General features: G+C 43.8%; 1 protein-coding gene across 8 annotated transcripts in view; it reads left to right on the top strand.

Moving 5' to 3' along the window:
- The window catches only part of HHAT (hedgehog acyltransferase), a 281,084-nt gene that overhangs the window by 116,138 nt on the left and 143,508 nt on the right, over nucleotides 1-21,438 (top strand). For all 8 annotated transcript variants that reach the window (XM_057508006.1, XM_057508004.1, XM_057508003.1 and 5 more), the window contains one exon: nucleotides 8,595-8,745. In XM_057508006.1, the coding sequence (XP_057363989.1) occupies nucleotides 8,595-8,745 (151 nt within the window). The remainder of the gene's footprint in view (nucleotides 1-8,594; nucleotides 8,746-21,438) is intronic.

Here is a 21,438-nt window from a genome sequence, read left to right as displayed (position 1 = left end):
CCAGGTTCAACAATTGCCAACTCATGGCCAGCTTTCTGTCGTCTGTACTCATCCCCATATTGTTTTGAAGCAAATCCCAGATGTCTTATTATCCATAAATATTTCAGTTGTATCTCTAAAAGATAGTTACTCTTCTTTTTTTCTTTCATTTTAAAAAATACTTTATTTTTTACAGTAGTTTAAGGTTCACAGCAAGTTGAAGGGAAGGCACAGCGATTTCCCATACATGACACATGCACCCCCACCCGACACATGCACAGCCTCCCCACAATCACATCCCCCATCAGAGTGGGTACCTGAGTCACAACTGATGAACCTAACTGATACTTTGTTATCCCCCCAAAGCACATAGTTTACAGTAAGATACACTCCTGATTTTGTACATTCGGTGGGTTTGGACAAATGTCTGATGAAATATATTGACTTCATGTATGAACTTCAGAATCTTTCAAGAAGACAAGATACGGTAGACTGGAACTATACATGAAGTTGACAGGGCCTAGAATTAAGGGGGCAAGGGGGCAGTTTACTTTTTTCTTTAAAAGAGTTCAGAAAAGTCTTGAGTTCATTTCTTGAGTTCGTTTTTGAGTGGTGTTTCACCATGGCAAATCCACATGTATGAGATTACTGAGCTCAAAGAGAGCTTCGGCAAGGGATTTGAGAGTAAAGAAGTGGGAATGTGAAAACCCTGGGAAGTTAGTTCTTCTGATGGTAGATATATAGTAAAGCTCAGTGAAGTGCTCGTTGGACCCCTTTTTGCAATCTGAACTGCTCACTGGGTGGAGTTTAGGGACCCATCTAGGAAGTGCAAGTAGAGAGTTTTAGCTCAGCGTTTAAGCACCAGCTGTTGTTAAAATAATGTCTGTGCACCCATCTAAATGGTAATGAAATGCTAATAAAGTCATCCATTTGCTTTTTCTCATTCTACAACATCACAGTGAAGGGAGAGAGATGAGACATTTGACATCTGATGTTTGTTTTGAAAACCGGGGACACAAACAGATGTCAGACAGCGTGAGATTCTCTTCTTTTTTCCACCCTTTGGAGACATTAAACATTCTAACATTTGTTACGATGCAATAGAAAAACATTAATTTTTAAAATAAATTCTCTCCTTGGATTGGAGTCCTGGGTTATTTAAAATTAATGCAGTGTGAACCCAAAACTACTCGGGGATTTGCTGCTGTGGAACTTCACTGTTCAATTACAGATATCCCATGTGGTGTGAGGATAATTTCATGGTGCACGCTTGCAGAATGGAGGGGATGCCTGCTTGCTGTGGCATTATAAAGGGTAGCTGTTGCACCACAGTTACTTAAAACACCAACTATTCCCTGCCCCTCCCAACCCCCTGTATGCCTCAGAATACTGTGATCTTTGTTGGTCCCTGTCTAACTCTTTGTTATGCCCAGGTAACTTAGGGTGCAGATCAACTTCTTAAAAAACATAGAATAGGTGTGTCTTTCTTTTAAGCCAAGTTGACATATGGAAATCTGAATCTGTTGGATACTTTAGGGTGATAATTATTTGCTTTCTAAAGGGATTTGGTGCTCCTTGAAGGATTTGCAATAAAATACTCTTAACAGTTGTTTCCAATTCCTTTTGCACATAGGTTTTACAGAGCTCTTCTGTTGGGCAAAGGGAGTCAAAATGCAAGCAGTAATCTGCACCTGGTCTCTGCTTGAAAATTAGTTTTTCAGAATTTTCTGGTCATTTGGCCCTGTGTGAATCTCCCCCCTGTTCCCACCCAACGTCATTAATTCTTCTGTAATCGCAATGTGTCTGTAGTGTTTCTCTGCCACTTCTCTGCGGGGTCTTCTTGCCTCACAGTTCTGGATGAGGAAGGACCTTGGTAAGACTTAAACTCTTAATTCAGCATGTTTGTTCTGTTATACTACTATAGTCAGTTAAAAAAAAGATTTCAAATTCATTTTGCCATATAAAAATGCTTCTGGAATCCCTTGATTTTACTCTAAGCTACATTTTGCAAAGTATTCAGTATTTTTATTGGACAATTATCATTTTAATCTTAGGTATGATTGATTGGCTTATACCCTTTCCCCCCAAGATGTTAACAATTTATAGTTAAAAAGGAAGGACAAACAGGATTTGATATTCCACCCAGTGACTTCCTTTTTCCCTAGCAATATACCCTTTCTGTGAAGGAAGGTATTTTGGTGATTTACACCTATAAAGAAGAAAGCTTTCAAGCTAGGTTTTCCAGTAACTCATATGTCCAAAGGTAAAGCATTTTGGGAGGTAAACTCTCCTTTGGGATTCTGAGTTAATAAGTACTCATTTTGATGCTGAACAGACCAGAGTTCTCAAATCTGTTAATCTGGAGCCCCTCAGCACAGCACGTCACCACTGCGCCTTTGATTCTTGGATATCTTTGCCTACGATGTGCTCCCTGAGGCTGGCTTTCCTGAGGATCTTTAGAGCTCTGGCCCTGCATCTTTCTTTTTTTTTCTGCCTGGGCTCCTTCCTTCAGCTCCCTTTAACAGCATCCCTTTCCTGCCCTCTGGTCCGCCTCGCGTGAACTGTGTTCTGAGTCTAGTCTCAGAGTTGGAAGTGAGTCTAGTGAATGTGGTGGCTTTGAGGCAGCAGCCCCAGATTCAGGTCCTAACTCTGCCTCTCATTGGTGTGTGCTCCGACACAAGTTTCCTAACCTTTCTGTCCCCAAGTTCCTATCAGTAAAATGTGGGTAATAACAATACCCACAGAGAGCTAGGTCGTGAGAATTAAATATGATGATACATACTGCTTGGCATATAGAGATAGTAAGTGCTTAATAATCAGTGGCTATTATTGCTTTGCCATAATACACTCTCAGAAACTGGCTTGTTGGTGAACTTGCCCTGGCAGTTTAGACTATATTTTACACACACACACACACACACACACGCACTTGAGATATTTAAAAGTCATAAAGAAAATATAGTGAACATGTGCTTATCCATGACAGCGTGTAAAAAATGCAATGTTACCAGCAGAGTTGAAACTGCCTTGGGTCCCCTCTGATTGCATTTCGTGCCCTCCTTGGCACCTCCAGGCTGCACGAGCTTCACAAGACCACTACCCTGAGATTGGTGAATTTTGCCCACATATGTTTCTTCACACTTTTACTGCCTGGGTGACTGTTGTTTTGGATGGCCATTGGTAATTAATAAGATCCGTGGGAGAGGAAATGGAGCTGTTTGTGGAGCCACATGGACGGATGTGGTAGGTCCCACCCTCACAATCGTAGGGCAATAACGAGGGGCAAAGCTCTGACACCTCCTTGGGAAGGGCCCAGCCTGTGTCCTCCTGTTCGGCTGCTGCCCCTGCTGGAATGGAGCCCCACCTGAGGGCCACAGGCTGGCTCTTTGTCCTCACCTGTACTATCACTCGGAAAGAAACTGTGTGGCCAGAATTTTACACTCCTGACATCACTCATGAACCACGCTGAGTCTGTTCCTGCTTCATTTCCCGTCCACCCTCTGCTCATCCCCAGTTTGGGAGTTTGGGGGCTTTGATTACTAGTCCTCAAGCCTTTCTGGTGCACTGCATTTTATCCCTCTTGTCTCCCCCCATTTCTTGGTTTGGTGTTAGTTGCTCTGAATACTCAGTATTTGCATTTCTTAGAAGCAGCCTTTGAACCTTCTACTGTGATCTAACTGCTCCTGGGGTAGATGCAGCCTGGTCCCCGAACACCCACCTTTCTGCACCCTGGAGGGTCAGCTGCCCCCTGTGGGTGGCCTTGTCATCAGCACATATGGCCAGCTGTTCAGAGCATATTATTACCGTAGTATAACACAAACCACAGCCAGGTCGGTAAGTTACAGGCGTTCACCGTAGTCAGAGATTCAGCCTGGGATGGTGTCCCCGTGAGTCACAACTAACTGCTGGGTCCCAGCCCGTTTCTCCCTCAGCAGGTCAGTTACTCTGCTGAGTCCAGTTGGTGGGGCTGCAGATTCAGCTTCCAAATCCTCTCGTCTAGGCTGGAACTACAGCACTGGCTCCAATCATTTCTGCCCAGAACTCAGTGAGTAGAAATGGCTGAGTTCCTTTCGCCTCCTTGGTCCCTCCAGGCCGACCGAGCCCCCCAAGAGCAGTCAGCAGTCGCCCGCTTCTCTCACCAGCACGCCGATCCTCCCTCCCACGCGGGCGTGCTCCTCCGCAGCGCCTGGCAGCAGCCCTCAGTTCTGCCCTTTACCTCCCTCCCTGCCCCCGGCAGTCACAGTTCCTGACTAAGGCAGTGGCCATCTCCTTCAGCATCCGCAGAACCCGGTGACCTCTTGGTAACGTCCACCGCGGGGGTTGACCTTCCCGCCTCCCTCCCCACACCCCCAGCCGGACAGGAGACTCCCAGTCTCTCATGGCACTGCTCCCGTCTGGTGTCGTGGTTTCTGGTCTGTCTTCTTCTTGATGAGTCTTTATGCTTCTAGTACTTATCCCAGATCTTATATATGAAAGGTTCTTTTTTGCTTTTTAATTGTGGTCTGTCCTCTCAATAAACTTTTAAGTGTAAAATATGATATTGTTAACTATAGGCATGGGATGTTCCTATAAAGAACTTTATATGAGAAAGAACTTTTATAAAATATCTAGGTTTCTTGAATCTGAACAGACTTAATCACAGAGCATTTAGACAAATCTACAATAGCTTGATATAGACAAGGTGAAAATGGCTAGAATCATTTACCTTGGAGCAGAAAAGGTCTAGAGATGAAATCAGGCCATGGATGGCGGTGGGAGCCCAGGACAGGCTAGGGATGGGAGTGTAGTGGCGAGTCAGGGTGGTATAAGCCGGTGGGGACAGATAAGACAGCGCAGTGACAACGTGCCTTCTGAAATGGAGTGAAGCTAGACCCAGTGCCTTACACTCGCTATGGGAATCCTGAGAGCAGGATTCAAATATGCAAGACGGCAGGTCTGCAGCTGCACAACAGGATGCAAGCAGGAGTGTCTAGCCCCTGATGTATATGGAGCACCTACACCATGCTTGGCACATCACAAGTACACAATGGGTATTTGTTAAATGTCCTAACAAACGTGTCTCAGCCTCTGTGTTCAGATTGCCCCCTGTCCTAGTGGTGTGGGCTCAATCTCACTCCTGATTTATATTCTTTCTGTCTCTTAACAGACTGTGTACCCATAGGGGCTGGGTTCATGCCTTATTCCCCACTGTACCGCTCAGTATCTGGCAAGCAGTCAGTGCTTAATGACTATATATTAAGCGAATGCAAAAATTAGTTACTAATTAATTTTGCTCAGAGCATAGAGAAGTTATGAAGAGGAGATCGTATCTGAACTGGGATCTGAGGACAAATGGGATTTTGCCAAGAGGAGAAGGAGGAATAGTGTACAAAGGCAGAAGAAAACACTGTGTGCCCGAAGGGCAGGATAAATGGGACTATAATGATACTGACCAGTGAGGGCCCTGAAGGCTGGGTCCCCACCTGATTTGAGAGTTGCTCTCCCTACTGTAGCCCCAAACTAGTGGTTAGTAGTCAGGCACTCTGTACATGCTTATTGAATCAGTGAATGTCAGAGGATTGCATAATATCTGAACTCATCTATGACTTTTTGGGAGGAATGGTTTATTTTAGGCTAAGTAAAATCAATACTAATTCATGCTAATGAGAGAATCTTTTAAATGCAAACCCAGGCAAAAATTAAGTATTGAAAAATAGCCAAATTTTGTATTTTTGAATGAAAGCTAGTTCAATTTATGTGTGTCAAATAACTTTTAATCAGAGTAGAGTCATTTATATTCTTAGGCTGCCATCTATCAAGTTGTATGCCTAGTGAAAAGACTGTAATAAAATCCTTAGGGTTAACCCTGAAACCTTAGATCAAATCTTACAAGGGAAAGACTAATCTTTAAGTCAAGGGGATAAAAGAATGAACCAAGCATCTTTAATAGGAATGATGAAAACCAATAGCAAGACAGCAGAACTGTTGAACTTGTGGGTACAAACAGAATTTTCTTATAAACTAAAAAATACGGAAATTACAACTATGTTACTTAGATCTACCATAGAGTTAGTAGATACCCATACAAAGTCAACCCTTTCTTTAGTTCAGTTTCTCTATGAAGTAAAAACAAATGGTGAAGATTGTGGGCAATAGTGACTCATAAAAATGTAGACCTAGCTATGGATTTTAATTCAAATGGCTTACATGACAACTACACAAACTAGTGTTGAATTAAAGGCTTGAGACAGGGAGCAACCTGTTCTCCTTGATTTTATATCCTGTGAACAGGGAAAAGGAGTCTCTGATGCTTCATATATTTAAGAGCTCCTTGTGGCCTTGATCATGCATGCTTGTGTGTCCTTTGATGTCTTCAGCTCTAGACTGATTATTTTCAGCTCTAGAAGCTTTGTGGCTTTTAATTAGTCATCCTTACTTACGTCTTTTCTAGCTCCTGGATTTTTTTTGACTGGAGACTGATGATTCATTTTGGAGTATTTTAGAGTGCCCCCCCCTCATTACCATCTCAGCCAGTGGAGCTGATTTCTTCATCATTCAGGGTAGTCATATGCCCTTCAAGTGCTTTTCAGATTGTATGGCTAGCACACATATCCCCACCCCAGCTTTTTTCCTTCACTCTTATCAGACAAATCCAAGAATGCAACAATTTTATACCCAGCCCTTCCTGCAGATATGACTGTAGTCTGGTTCCCAAAAGTCTGAAGAACCTGTATGACTACTCCTGAATGGGAACAAGACACAGCGATTCCTGGGGTTTTCTCTTTGTTGGGCATGCAGCTTTCAAATGTGAATCACCATTTGCCTTCACGCGAACTGTATATCCAGAAAATGGCTTATGTGTTTCTTCTGCACAGTCACCATTTACAGCCACACATTCTGTAGTAGTGACTTTATTTCAAAGATCTTTGTGTAACATCAAGAGGGCCAGACAGTAATATTTTCTGCTAGTTATTTACTAATAAAGAAAATACTAATATTTTCTTTACGACTTAGTTATTTCCTTCTGAATATCCAATAGATAACCTGGTCAACCTGCCCTGAAGTATTTCCCGGCACTGGGGAAGGGTGTCTTGAGGTTCGATGGCATGCAGCTGCTGGTATATTTTCCAGGGCCCCCACACTCGCTTTGCTTTTGGCCTTGGTGTGGGCACTGCTCTGGCAGACCTGCCACATCTCTTCACCTGGCTGCTGAGGCCAGTGCAGATGAGGCCGACAGCTGGCCCAGGTCTATGGTGCCTTGCTGGCCAGGAGCCCAGGACCCCTGTCCCAGGGCAAAAAGGTCAAAGTAGCCAGCCAGAAGCCCAAGGAGAGATGGTAATCAGTAGAGCATCCTGACTCCAGCTGGAGAAATGGATAGCTCCCAGCAGGACAAATGGACGCCTTCGTGGGCTATAGCATGAGTCTCAGGCCTCACTCCTCACCCAAGGCCTCACCCTGCATTCTCACCCCAGAAAGGTGAGATTTGGGCTAAGAGAACTCTGGCTGCTGCAGTGCGGGACCCTCATGTTTGTTTGCTTGTTTGTTTTTAATAAAACAGCTTTATTGTGATGTAATTCATATACCTTAAAATTCATATATTTAAAGTGTACAATGCAATGGGCTTTAATATATTCACAGATTCTTGCTACTGTTAGCACCACCAATTTGAGCACATTTTCATCACCTCAGAAAGAAACCTTACTCTTTAGCTTCCACGCCCCCAGAATCCTTCCCCCAGCTCCAGGCTAATAAACAACTGATCAACTTTCTGTCCTGTATCTGTCTGTTTCCCTATTCTGGACTTTGTTATGAATGGGAGTCATATATTATGTGGTCTCTTGTGACTGACTGACTTTACTTAGCATGATGTCTTCAAGGTTTATCCATGTTGTAGCACATGTCAATACTTAATTCCTTTTTATAGCTGAATAACATTGCACTGTACGAATAACTACATTTTATACTACAATCCTTCATTTGCCGATGGACATTTGAGTTGTTCCTATTTTTTGGCCACTGTAAACAATGCCACTATGAGCATTTGGGTGTAAGTTTTTGCGTGCACATCTGTTATCATTTCTCTTGGACATATACCGAAGAGTGGAACTGCTAGGTCGGATGGTAACTCTGTGTTTAATTGTTTCAGGGACTGTCAAACTCTTCTCCAAAGTGGCTGCACCATTTTACAGTCCCACCAACAATGTATCATGTTCTAATGTCTTTGCATCTTCACCAACCCTTGTTGATCTGACTTTTTGATTTTAGCCATTCTAGTGGTTCTAGTGGGTGTGAACTCATAGGAGGTTTTGAAAGGATTTGGGAAGGATTTTTCCCTTTGTAATAGTTTTGTAATGCAATATATATATATATACGTTTTGAAGTATTTACTAGCATCTGTAAAAGCATGACTGCTAAGAGGTCCTGTTGTCTGTTACAGTAATAAAGGGGATTTCAGTATTTGTTAATCCTCAAACTTCATTGCTCAAATCCAATGTGGGAGACTTTTTTTAATGTGTGAGTAAAGGGGAGGAACGGAAGTAGGTGGAGAAGTGGGAGCAGGTGGTGTATTTCCTGGCATGTCGCATCTTTCCCAGGAGATCGCTCACTTCGTGTTGTTGTGTCCCTCTGTCTTTCAGGAGGTCTGGCGTTGGCCCAGGTGCTCTTTTTCTATGTGAAGTACTTGGTGCTCTTCGGCGTCCCAGCTCTGCTCATGCGCCTGGACGGACTCACGCCGCCGCCCCTCCCTCGCTGTGTGAGCACCATGTTCAGTTTCACGGGGATGTGGAGGTCAGTGCCTTGGCCCATTAAAGCTCTTTGGGGGGTGTGCATGCAGCTTCGAAGAGACCGGACCACCGTCCTTTCTCTGCTGCTCACTCAAGCTGCCTTTGGCGCTTGGATTTCTTCATCGGCCCAGCGGGATGGCAATCCATGCTTTCTGAACCTCGCAAAAATACTGTCAGGTTATGAGAATGTGTGAGATAAGAAAGTTTCTCTCCACATCTGTGTATAAATATAAAAGGGTTATGTTTAAGTGGTTTCTTACTAACTTGGGGCATGTTACTATATATCGATTATTGTTGTCCTGTTTTTCTTGAAAATGACGTCTACATATGTGGGACTGTTGATTAAAAAAATTAACTTAGGATAATTTTAGGCCAGTGTTGGCATTTACTAGCTCTCAGATCTGAGGCAGTTTACTCAATCTAAGTTTCAGTTTTCTTATCTCTTAAATGGTAATAATAATGATGATAATACCCATATTCAATAGTTGTTTTGAATATCTAATACATTTAAAGCATCTGGCGCATAGTAGATGTTAGCTTTTACCCTCCTATTATTCTCATACCCAGTGCACATGGATGGACAGGTGACTTTCCAGAGTTTTCTTACTCTTCTTGATTTTGCTCCATAAAATGTGGCTGGCCTGGAGTCTTTGTTCCAAAAGATTTCTCAGTCCCCCTGCCGTTTCTGATTGTTGTTCTCCAGATGGGCTGGCATGCTATGGTGTTTTTCTTATCTCTTCCAGTATGTAACAAATGACACAGCTGGCTTTTGCAATTGCAAGTCTAATATAGGAACCTCAGGGTGGGGACTTGTACAGCCATGGGAATCAGCGCCTACTGAAATTTGCTTTTTACGTTTCTGCATTTGCCTGTCCCTAGTCTTGGCCTGGCTCAGAGTTGCCATTTTTGGCCCTAGTCTTAGATTTCGTCCCTGTAAGCGAAAGAACCAAGACACACGTGGGGGAAGAGCTCAGTGAATATTACTCTATCTAATTTGCTGTTAAAAAGGGAATGGAAGGTACACAACATCCTGGTTTCCCATAGTAATAGGAACTCATTACAGACTTTTTCTAAGCCTCTGTAAACACATTTTATTTTGGGTCCAGTTTGCTTCTTGGTTGTAGAAATATCATATGGCTATTGCAAGGAATGTCATGTAATTGCTTTGGTCTGCCCTGGATCACTTCATCAGATACCACATGTTGCATAGTTTTAATGGCAGGGTTGAGGAATGCTAGCAAAGGGACTGTGTAGGTGGCCGCAAGTGGTTCTTATTTAAAAGGTGAGCCTGGTTGGAAGGCTTTGTTAAATTTTGACTGACTCATAAAAGTAATTTACTGAATAAATGTGTTGGGAGCCAACATGATTTGGGGGACGTGTGTTAAGTGCCGGGTGTGTGCCTAGCGTGGTTCCTGTGCCTCCTGGGTGTGCATGCTTGCACCAATACATTGCTTGAGAAGTACAGTCTCCTAAAGAGTTTCTCAGTGATGGCTCCAGGTTCCAGGCCCTTGTCCATAAATGCCAACCCACTGATTGTCACCAAAGGCAGGTTAGACAGTTGACTCTACTTCACACTCAAAGCATGTGGTCTTCTTGTCCTTTATTATTCTAAATAATTAATTGTTTTTGTCCTAAGACCCTCAGTTCTACACATACAGTGGAGGTGGAGAGAGCATGTCTGCCAAGACCTTTCTCATCCTCGATCAGATCCAGGCTCAAGTAGTGTGAACTCCAAGAGTTGAAACGCTCTCCCCTCCATCCCAGTTAATGTTTTAAGAAAAAGGTGGGTAAGAGCTTCATAATGAAAAGTTACTCTGCAGGAGAAGCTCTGGGCTGATTCGTTGGAATGTGTTATCCTAAAAGGAGAGGTTGCCAAGGGCGTGTGATGGAATCACAAGCATAGTCTTTCCTGGGAGCAACCTAGACTTCGGCTTTGACTTCCTTTAGCATGCACGGGTGTAGATTTTCCCCTTTGCATTTTTGTTTTAGTTTCCTGAAGGGTTTCTGGTTTGCAGTTACATTTAGAAACACCTGGTCTACATTCTTTGTACACAGCAACCATTTTGCAGTGAGTAGTTGAATTTAGAAGGGGAGAGTAAGTCTCACTGAGCTATAGTGCACAATTTAAGGCTCAGAAGAAGTAGTGTTTTAATTGAGAAAGCCTAAGAATTACGGCTTCTCTTCTACACTATTTGCAGATGCTCCTCCGCCCTTAGGAGAAGGCTTGCCATTTCATGTTCAGGACCTGTCAGCATAACCCTATACTGGTCCTGGTCCCCAGGGGACCAGGGGAGGAAAACAAAGTTCTGAATTTGTAGTTTCTATTTATGCCTAACTTTATGCTAATATTTCTGGGTCATATTGAGGCCTTGCTGCACACAGGGAATTTGCTTTTTCTTTGTGGCTTTAGGTCTGAGAAGAATTGAGTCATGAACAGATGTGAAAGCTGGTGATGCATGTTATTCTGCTGGGTGGTAGCCGCCATTCGTTGATAGGGAAACACAAAGGGCAGGGTGGACAGGAAGTGGGGGGAAGAGATTTAAACACAGTCTCTGGAGGTTGCCTGAACTTCTAGAAAATCTACATTGAATGGGGCTTAGCACTGATGTTGAGAGATGAATTTCTAGCCCCCTATTTTAAAGGATCCTGACACATCATGCTGACTGTACCATCTCTCAGTCCACTTAGCAGTGAGAGAATACTTGAAGCCGACTGCCTACTAAATTGGTGGAATCTGAGCTCTGTGTCAACAGAACAGATGAAATTGGCCATCAGCAGAGAGATAATGTTCCTTGACATGGTAGTTCAAATTGATCATGAAAGATGGCTGTTCACCCAGGTGGTGCAAACCTGAGTTAGGACCTGATGGGTTTATGGTTTTTTTCCTTCTAGCTCCTCTCTTTCACTTAATTCCAGTTCAGTATTTGCTGGTACAATAAAACCCTAAGGAGTATGTGTATTCCCACTTGCATGATTTCTCTGTAGCCATATGAACCTGAGAAATTGAGAATTTTCTGCTTAATTTTTTAAGTTTCATGTTCTAATTTAGGCGGGCTGGGATCTGTAATGAGCATCTTTTACCGGGAGTCATTAAAGATGACATTGCATGTCTGAGGTTCCAAATTAGAAATCTGATCATGTTCCCCTGATTTGATTTCTAGCTCTGGAAGCAAAGTGTGCAAAGTGATAGAATTTCCCGTGGTGGCTGGTGAGTTATGGGTCAATTTCAATTATCTCAGGAATCCTGCACAGCGTGTTCCCTGCATTTCTTGAATTATGGTGCTCTCAGGTTTTCACAGGCAAACTCATGCATCACTGCTTATCCCAGAGGGATCTGGGCACTGTTGGCTGCTAGAATTTAATAATATTTGGGGACATTTTGGGGCTGGAGATGGAGAGGAGCCTGAGCCCCTTTCTTTTCAGTGGGCATCAGTTGCATGAGCCGTGAAGTCCATAGAAGAATTCAGGGCCCTGGACAGAGAGTTGGTCCAGGCCTGAGGAGATGGTAAAGAAATATATAAACTGCTGCCCTTGCATCAGTCTTGCCTTTGCATCGTGTCTAATCTCAAGCTGCAGGGCAGGGTGGCAAGCAGGGCGTTGGTGAGATATACACCAGATCTACTGCCATTGCTGGGTGGAAAGCAGCAGCAAGAACATAAAGGAGAAAAGGTGGAACAGGAGCTGTTAATAAGATTTCAGTGGTTTGGGGGCAACCCCATAGCTACAAGTTTGCTCTTTACTAGCTGTGTGACCTGGGAAGATGATTAAAAAATTCTAGGCCAGTCCTTTCATCTTTAAAATGGAAATAATAGTAGTATTTGTCCCCTAGGGGTGACGTGAGGGTTGACTGGGCCTGAGTGGCAGCTTCTTATTTGTTTTGCACCTCAAGATCTGACAGCGCCAGGGGTGACTGGAGATCCGCCTGCGGGTGGGCCGGCTTGGGGAAGCAGTGGGCAGTGATGGGTCTGGCGGAGGTAAGGCTCCAGCCCAGCTCCGAGCCTGAGGTGTGGCAACTCAGAGATGGAGACCAGTGGAAATGCCACGGGCTCTGCCCTCAGAGGAGGGAGCTTGATCCGGTTATTACTTTTGCCTCCGTTTCCTCATCTGTTGAATGGAAGGTGCTCTCTGTGTTCCCTTCCCATTCTGTCTGTGTATTTGGCCCCAGTCCCATTGAATGGGGATGAGCACTAGTATATGGTTGCTCCCACCCCCCACTACACAGCTAAGCAGCAAGTTATTTAACCGCCTTATGCCTCAGTTTTCTGAGGTATTAAAATAAAGTTGATCATGGTTGTTGTGAAGGTTAAGTGAGATCACATATTAAATCAGTGGACACAGAGCAGGGACTCTGTAGGTACCAAAATGTTAGCTAATAATTATAGTTACAGATATGAGAATAAACTTTACACTGTTTGCTTTTTAATGTCCCAGCAAAGACAGGCCTGCTAGTGTGGTGGTTGAAGGAGCTGGAAGGTGGTAGAGAGGGGCATGGGCTTCCGAATGGAAGCATGGGGGTTCCTGTGATCTGCATCTATGTGACCTTTCCCTCACCCTTAGGGGAGTGCTTTTTGCAAATGGTTTCCAGCCACTGGACATTTGCATCACCTCACATTTGAGGGGCTCTCTCTTAGTCAGCCCTTCTCTCTTATAATCCCATCTCTGCAGACTCAGAAAACATATTTTCCTTCTTCTAACATTCATATTTCAAAACCTTCTTACCTTTTCCTCCAAACACCGACTTCCATAAATCAAAGTGGAAAGGGAACATCAAGTTGAAGCAAATTTTATGAACCATTATTATATTTTGCTTCCAGGATTTATTTTTACTTCAAAGACAGTTACTCTGCCCTCCTCTCCATTTCTCCTCATGTGGAGGAGTTTTCAGTGCATGTCATACTGTGCAAACTCTCAGACAGAAGGCTTTTAGAGCAAGAAGTACTCTAATGTGAGAAGCACCAGAGAGTCTTCAAATGCAAGGCTTTTGTGTTGGTTACCCATACACCAGGGCACAGTGTTTGCGAGCTCGGCTCTGGAGCCTGCCAACCAGGGTTTGCATCTGGCTGCACCACTTAGTACCGGGTGACCTCTCTGTGCCTTAGTTTCCTGCCTTGGAAAGCGGAGATGTTAGAATACCCTCCTCTTGGACCTGACATCCTGCACTTTTCATGGCAATGGGCACACTCCATAGTAGTTCTCTACTTGCTCACAGCCCACCAGAGTTTAAGCTTCTCTGAAAGCAATGCTCACATCTATTTCTTGTTTAATGCTGTGTCCCAGCACCCTCCTTGGTGCCCAGCACTTAGCAGGCACTCAGGAAATCTGTGCTGAACGGATGGATGGGCACTCTTCTCTGAAATTTTGATCACAAGGTCTTAAGAGCACAATTTTCAAATATTTCAGTCTGTCAGCTGAGGGGTTTGTCTGTCTGACATGCACTGACATATCACTGCTGTCGGTGAATCATGCTGTGCCTGCTGTCCAGACGCCACCTTCTTTAACTCCTTGTCTTTTCTCATTAACTAGTAGCACACAGGGGACTGAAACAATGCATCTGCTTGAGATTTTCTTGAGAATTCATCTGCCTTGTAAGGAGTGAGGAATGTACGCCTTTCTTACTTAATTACTATCATTATTTGATCAGATATTGTCCTTGATATCAGGTGAGGGAGAAAGTTACAAACTGAGAGGAAGAAAAGAGACTCCATTCAGACTTTGACAGGAGAAAGGAGTTTCACAGCTCTTAGTCTTTGGGGAAGAGCTTTTTCTGAGGCAGGTGCTGCAAAAAGATACCATAATATCTTACAGCGGAAAATGAGGAACCTCGGTGCAGGACTGGGAGGAAGCCCTTCTAGAACATGTCCTCACAACGAATAACAGTAATAATGGTAAGAACAGTACTGACAGCGTCAAGAGCGAACACATGGTGCTTACCTTCTGCCGGGCACATTTCTAAGTGCTTTTACCTACTGAATTTATTTAATTCTCATAAAATTCCTATGATGTAGGTACTATTACTCCCACTTTACAGATGATGAACCTGGGGCACCCAGAGAAAGGGACTTGCCCCATAACCCTGAGTAACTGACCGAGTAGGTAGTGCAGGGTTAGCGGGGCTTCTGTTCCGGTGTCACATCCAGAAACAGCTGCTCCAATGGGGCTTCGCCTGGCACCTGCATAGACACGTGACTCTGTTTCTTCTGCCAGTGTCTCTTCCTGCATCCCCTTGCCCGTGGCCACCTGGACGGCTGTCCCCCTTCTACTCCATTCCTTTGACTCACGTGAGTCTGGGTCAGATCCTCTTTGCCAATGAGGATGGAGAGTCGCCCACATCCGCCAGTCTTTGAACTGCGGGGCCCCCAGCACTTTCTTATTTCTGACTCACGCCCTCCCTTCTGCAAACTCGTGTTGCTTTTTGCCCCACCTCAGTTCTGAGGGTTAAATTCAAAGTTCAACCTACTACTTCTCTTACATGTTTATAAGTATTTCGATGTATCAATTTTACAGTTGTATGCAGTCAGCATTCTCACTCTTTTTCCATTATAGTTTCTGCCTTCAGTGATAAGCTGAGGAAGCCCAGTGAAATTAATTTATTTTTGTGTAGGGCAGGAATTCCTAGTTTGGGAACCCACGAACTGTGGAACTGGTTTTTTTGTAGATTCTTAAAAACCTGCTCTCCATAGACTGTACACCATCTAGTGCAGTGCCTGGCACATAGTAGGCACTCAACAAGCAGATGTTTTATGAGTGAAAGATGAATGATCCCCCTAGTCTTTACCCTCCTGAAGAAGAGATAAAAGAAGAAATAAGAGAAAAATTGGCTTACACATGGAGTTCAGGTCTAACTTAATTTCTTTTGAATGGCTAACCTGCCATCCTTAATGCATTTATGGTGATATAAAATGCCATCTTTTGCCATATTATCTATTTCATACCTGAGATGCTTTCTCACCCCACCTTCTGACAGTGTGCATTCTAGGTCCTTTAAAATGTGAATGTTTCAATCTTTTCTGTATTGAACGACTTGCTATTAGAATCCCAGAGGGAGTCTGTTTCTTTATTGGATCTGGTGAAAAAAAGAGAAGAGGCTGAATAAAGAAAATAACTCTTATTTTTCTTCATTAGGGGCTAAAAACCATCAGCCAACCATCACCACCACCACCACAACAAAACAAAGAAACATTTAAAGGGTCTTCGCTTAAGGGACTGGAGAATAAGGGAGAGGCTGTCCTGTGCTCTGCAGGGGGCTGGGAGGGAAGGACACACAAATCAGGGACAAGCAGTGGTGCTTGTGCGAAGGGCCATGATAAGGCTAAAATGTGGAGTCTCCCCCCAGAAATGAAAGGACTGAGTAGGAATCATCTGCCATGGGGAAGTTATGCCCAAGGGGGTTCTGAATAGCTACACCCATAGACTTCCATCCTTGAACCTCCTGGAGCTTCCTGTCATTGCTGCTTCTGTTTTCTCTCTCTCTGTTTCATACTATACCATGTCCCCAGCCCTGGCCACGGGAGTCACTTTGGCCTGGATTGGGAGGAGCAGGACCAGGTCTGTTGCTCATCATTTCAGGGGAGGGAGGCCCTCACTTTTGTCGCCTTGAGAGAAGAGTGCTCCTGTGTCCCGGGCCACCACTCTCAGTGCTTGTTCCCTAGGAATACTGGTCTAAACCATGGTGAGATCGCATGTTACCGTTACTACAGACCCGAGGAATAGGCCCCAAACAGCGTGTAAGAGAATCCTCTACAAGGCTTGCTCAGTGGCAGAATGCTAGCCCACATCTGGATTCTGATTGAGTCTGGGGGAGGGTCCACGAATCTGAATTTTGTCAGGTAACTAAGGGGATTCTGTGGTCCACAGACCACACTTGGAGCAGCATTTGTGACCATCACCACTGGCCCTAGGACGAGTCCAGGTTCCTTGACGTAGCCTATAAGGCCCTTCCTCATCTGGCCTTTGCTATTTTCTTTCATTCTCTGTATTTTGAGCACTTGCCATGCAACTCTCTAATGGGAAGAGGGACACTAATTTACAAGACTGCAGACTGAGATAGAATTGCAACATGACAGGTGCTATGAAGGAGAGAGATAAAGTGCTACTGGAACCCATATAGAGTGATTTGTTCATATTTAGAAAGCTTCTCTGTGGAGATGTTGGATTAACCTGCGATCTGAAGGTTGATTAGGGGGGGAAAGAGTATGCCATGCAGAGGAAACAGCATGTGCAAAGGCCTGCGGTAGAAGAACATGGGAGGTCCCTGGCCCGATGAGTCATTGTGGCTGGAGTGCAGAGAACACATGTATGGGGGTGATTTGAGATGAGGGTGGGATTCAGGTAGGTCTTTTGACCAAAAATAATCTTGTAGGCCTAGAGGGAAGTTTAGGTATTCTTCAAAGAAGGATTGAGATTTGAGGACTCCAACACTTTCAGCTTGGGTGGAGGGGTTTGAGCCTACAAAGAAGATAGAAAAGGATTGGCTAGACAAGGCAAATGAAAAAGCTAGAGAGTATATCTTACACAAGAAGAAAAAGAGAGTATTTCAAGAAAGGAAGAAGTGGTCAGCAATGTCAAATGTTTCTGAGATGTCACGGAGGTGAAGACTGGAAAAATGCCCTTTTGGGTTTTAGTCAACTAAAGGTTAATACTAACCTTTTCAAGAGAACTTGCTTCCGTGCAGTGAAGGGACTGGCTATGTGAGGGTGTTGGTGTGAGAGATGAAGAAACCCTTATCTCCTCACCTGTCCCTCGATTCAGGATCCTGCTAAATTGGCCTATTTGCTCTCTTCCAAGGATGGCAGCTGCCCCTTCACCGAGAGCTATTGCCCCTCCACCCCTCTTCCACCCATTCTCTGACCATTCCTGCTTCTGCATCTCCCATTCTTGCCTCGTGTTGCACCTTTTCTGGGGTCTGCCCTGCTCTCTGAGGTTGAGTTAGGTGCCCTTTTGCTGTGCTTCCAGGGTGCCCTCTGTATTTTTACTATTACCGTGACACATACGAATTGAAAGTGTAATCACTTGTCAGCTGTCCTGTCTCTTCTACCAGGCTGTGAGCTCCTCTAAGGCAGGGTCTGCACGGTGTTCGGTGGTATTGTCTGCCCTCAGCCACCCTGAGCAGTTAGTAGACATTTGATAAATACTTGTACAATGAGCAGTGAATGAATGAGCATATGTAATTCAATGATGGCTATAATGATGGGGACCACTTCCAGCTGCCCTCATCAAGCAAGATGTCCTGAAAGAGTTGGCAGTAAGAGCTAGGCTCATTTCTTCATTTATCATAGTGTCTCCTATGAACCAGGCTCTGTTAGATTTTGGTAACACAGGAGTTCCAAAACTCTTGGAGGAATGGGACAGGGGTGGAGTGAGAGGACTAAGCATGTGATGGCATATGCTTTGTATCGTGCCAGGCATTTCCATACACATCATGTTGTGGAGGGCACTGTCGCTCCAATGTACAACATACACGTAATTCCTCTATTTTAGACAGTGGATCTGCTCTATCCCATTGGGATAGCTGTGAATGGGACTGGAAAGAGATGTTTTTTTAAAAGCCATCTGTAAATGTTTACTGAGTGCCTAACTATGGGGCAGGCACTGTTTTAGGCCCGAGGTATCAAGTAGCTCAAAAAAAGCAGAAGCATCCTGACCTCAGGGAAGTCCCATAATGACAATAAGCGAAAAGAAGTCAACACTCTAGTATGTTAGACATCCATGACTACCACAGAGTTCAACAAACCAGGTGGATGGGATAGGGAGTGGCAGGAGTTGTAGTTGTGAATGGGGTGGACAAGACAAGAAAGTTTCGCTGAGAAGGCACCATTTAAGCAGCCAGTTGAATGAGAGGAGAGAGTGGTCGTGCGGTGGCTGGGTGGAGTGTTCTTGGCAGAAAGCACATTGAGGGCAAGGGTCGGAGGTGGCAGAGGGAGCCCGGGGTGTTTAAGTAACAGCAGGGCTGCCAGTGCAGAGGGACAGGGTGGGCAGGACGCAGATGGGGTCAAAGAGAAGAAAACCATAATCAGGCCTTTGGTTTTTATTTTTTTCTTAGGAATTTTAAGCTCTGCTGTAGGATGCACACTCATGAGTGTTAGATCTTCTTGAGGAAATAACCACATTATCATTTTTAAATGATTCTCTTTATTGTTGTCAGTATTCCTTGTTCAGATGTTTACTTTGCCTGATACTCATATAGAGACTCTGGATTTCTTTTGATGTGTATTCATGGCATACTTTATTTCATCCTTTTACATTTAACTTATATGTGTTGTTATAAATAGAGTGTTTTGAGTTGAGATTTGCTTTCTTAATCCAAACTGACAGTCTCTGCCATTGGACCATTGAGAACATTTAGAATTAATGTAATTATTGATATGGTTGCATTTAATGCTGCCGTCTTGATGGCTGTTTTCTCTTTATCCCATCTTTTCTTCCTTCCTTCCACCCTCCCTCCCATCTATCTATTTATCTATAGTGGTAACATTTACATAATATAAAATTTACCATTTTCACCATTTTTAAGTGTTCAGTTCAGTGGCATTAATCACATTGATGTTATTCTGTGATCATTACCACCACCCGTCTCTAGACAAACAGAAACTCCATGCCCATGAAACACTAACCCCCCGTTCCCCACTCCTCCTAGTCTGTTTCTGGTATTATTAATTTCTTTGTGTAGATCCAAATATTCCATTGGTATCATACTCCTGATAGAAATTCTTTAACCTTCTGGTCTGCTGGCAATGAATTATCTAAACTTTTACTGCTTTTTTTTTTTCTGAATATGTGTTTTATTTTTGCCTTCTGTTTTCAAAGATATTTCTACTGGATATGGAATTCTGTGTTGACAGTTATTTTTTTCTTTCAGTATTTTAAAGATATCTCTCCATTGTCTTCTAGCTTACATAGTTTCTTATAAGAAGCCTGATGTCATTCCTCTGTATGTTATGTTTCTTTTTCTCTCTTGCTGCTTTCAAAATACTCTCTGTATCTTTGGTTTCAACAATTTGGATGTGATGTGCCTACTTGCATTTTATTTGTATTTATTTTGCTTGGAGTTCTCTGATCTTCTTGGATCTGTGGTTTATTTTCTTTCAATAATTTGGAAAACTTGTGGACAGTATCTCCTCAAGTATTCATTTCTACCAGTTTCTTTTCCTTCTGGGATTCCCATTACATATAAGTTGGACTGTGTGATATTATCCCACAGTTCTTTGATGTTTGTGTTTTTTGCCCCCCTACTCTTTTTTCTTTTTTCTTCTTTGTGTTTCAATTTGGATACTTTTCCTGGGCTTATCTTTAAGTTTGCTGCACTTTTCTTCTGTTGTGTCCAATCTTCTTCAGATCCCAACCTAAAGTAGTGAAGAAAGATGAGGATTGACATTGGAGTTGGCACGCATCGAGGTCACTGGTGACTTTGACAGCAGCAGTCTCAGTGAAGTGGGGCGGGGGGCAAAAGCCACATTTAAGTGGGCACGAAGGAGAATGTGGATCTTGTCTGACCTCAGGAAGCTGTGTGGGTCTAAAAAGAGGTAGCTGGTAAACGTGTGTGGCTGGGGCCAGACTTCCTCTCTTCCCGACTCAGCCTCACCCATTTCTCACTGACTAGGGAGACCCCTTTGGGTCTCAGCCAGGCCCTGGCAATGCTGTGCACTGCACTCGGCAGTAGGCTCACCCTGCCATTCATCCAGGTGTCCCTGAACCAGGTTTACTGGCCCTCACCATTCCACCTTCCGTGAGGGAACTTCTAAATCTCTGCTTGCCACAAGGTTGCTGGAGGAGATTCGGCAACGCCATCCAAGCCCTCGCCTTCACTCCGCCAAACTGCATTTATTCCATTATGGCTGCTCTTCATCATGGAGAGCCTCCTGCACGGTGGTCCATCAGCGTCCCGAGCGGCAGGAAGGGCCGGAGCTCTGCTTAGGGTTTTGCCGCCAGCCAGATGAGAACCAGCCCTCTTAGGATATTATGGGGTGGACTGACAGGAAGGGAGCCACGTCGTGTTTCCAAATTCTTCCATCCCCTTCATCTCTTCCTTTTGCTTCCCACAGTTAATCGGGTCACCAGGGACAGGTTTCGGCTTCCTCTTCCCATCTTCTCTTTTGACGTATTCTTCTCTAAGGCAGCAGGCCTTGTGGCTTTTGTACGTAGGAGAGGGTATACCTTTTACAATATGTAAAAAAAGGATTCTAAGATCTGACTCACACTTAGTTCTGAATTTGTGAACAGTCAGACAACCAGAAACTAGGAATTGCTGAGAACAGAGTACATTCATTTTTAAAATTCCCTGTTAGAATCAACCTATTTATTTTCATAATAATATTGTTGAGCAAGGATTTAGATATCATCATCATTGCCTGAGAACCAGAGAGGTAAGTAATGTGTCCAAGGTAGCATATTCTAACTGCATTAAAATCTAAATCCTAATCCTCTTAGTAAGAAAGGTTTAGATGCATAAATTTGCTTATAGATGAGTATATGAAAATTCATACATTCAGTAGTATCATGGGAGAACAGATTTCCTTTTTCTGTTACACCAAGAAGAAAGGCAAAAATATTTAGTGTTACCTACCTTTTGAGTCCTGAGATTTCAGACTTTAGCTATAGCCATGTGACTACCTGCTGCCTTCATCTGGATTCACCTGTGTATAGTAGACATTCAAAGGCTTTTTTCTTGGTATGCTAGCAAAACTCTCAGATTGTCTGACTG

The sequence above is a fragment of the Manis pentadactyla genome, chromosome 9, assembly GCF_030020395.1.
Source record: "Manis pentadactyla isolate mManPen7 chromosome 9, mManPen7.hap1, whole genome shotgun sequence".
Lineage (NCBI taxonomy): Eukaryota > Metazoa > Chordata > Mammalia > Pholidota > Manidae > Manis > Manis pentadactyla.
The sequence above is the reverse complement of the archived record's forward strand: the minus strand, read 5'-3'. Positions and strand labels throughout refer to the sequence as shown.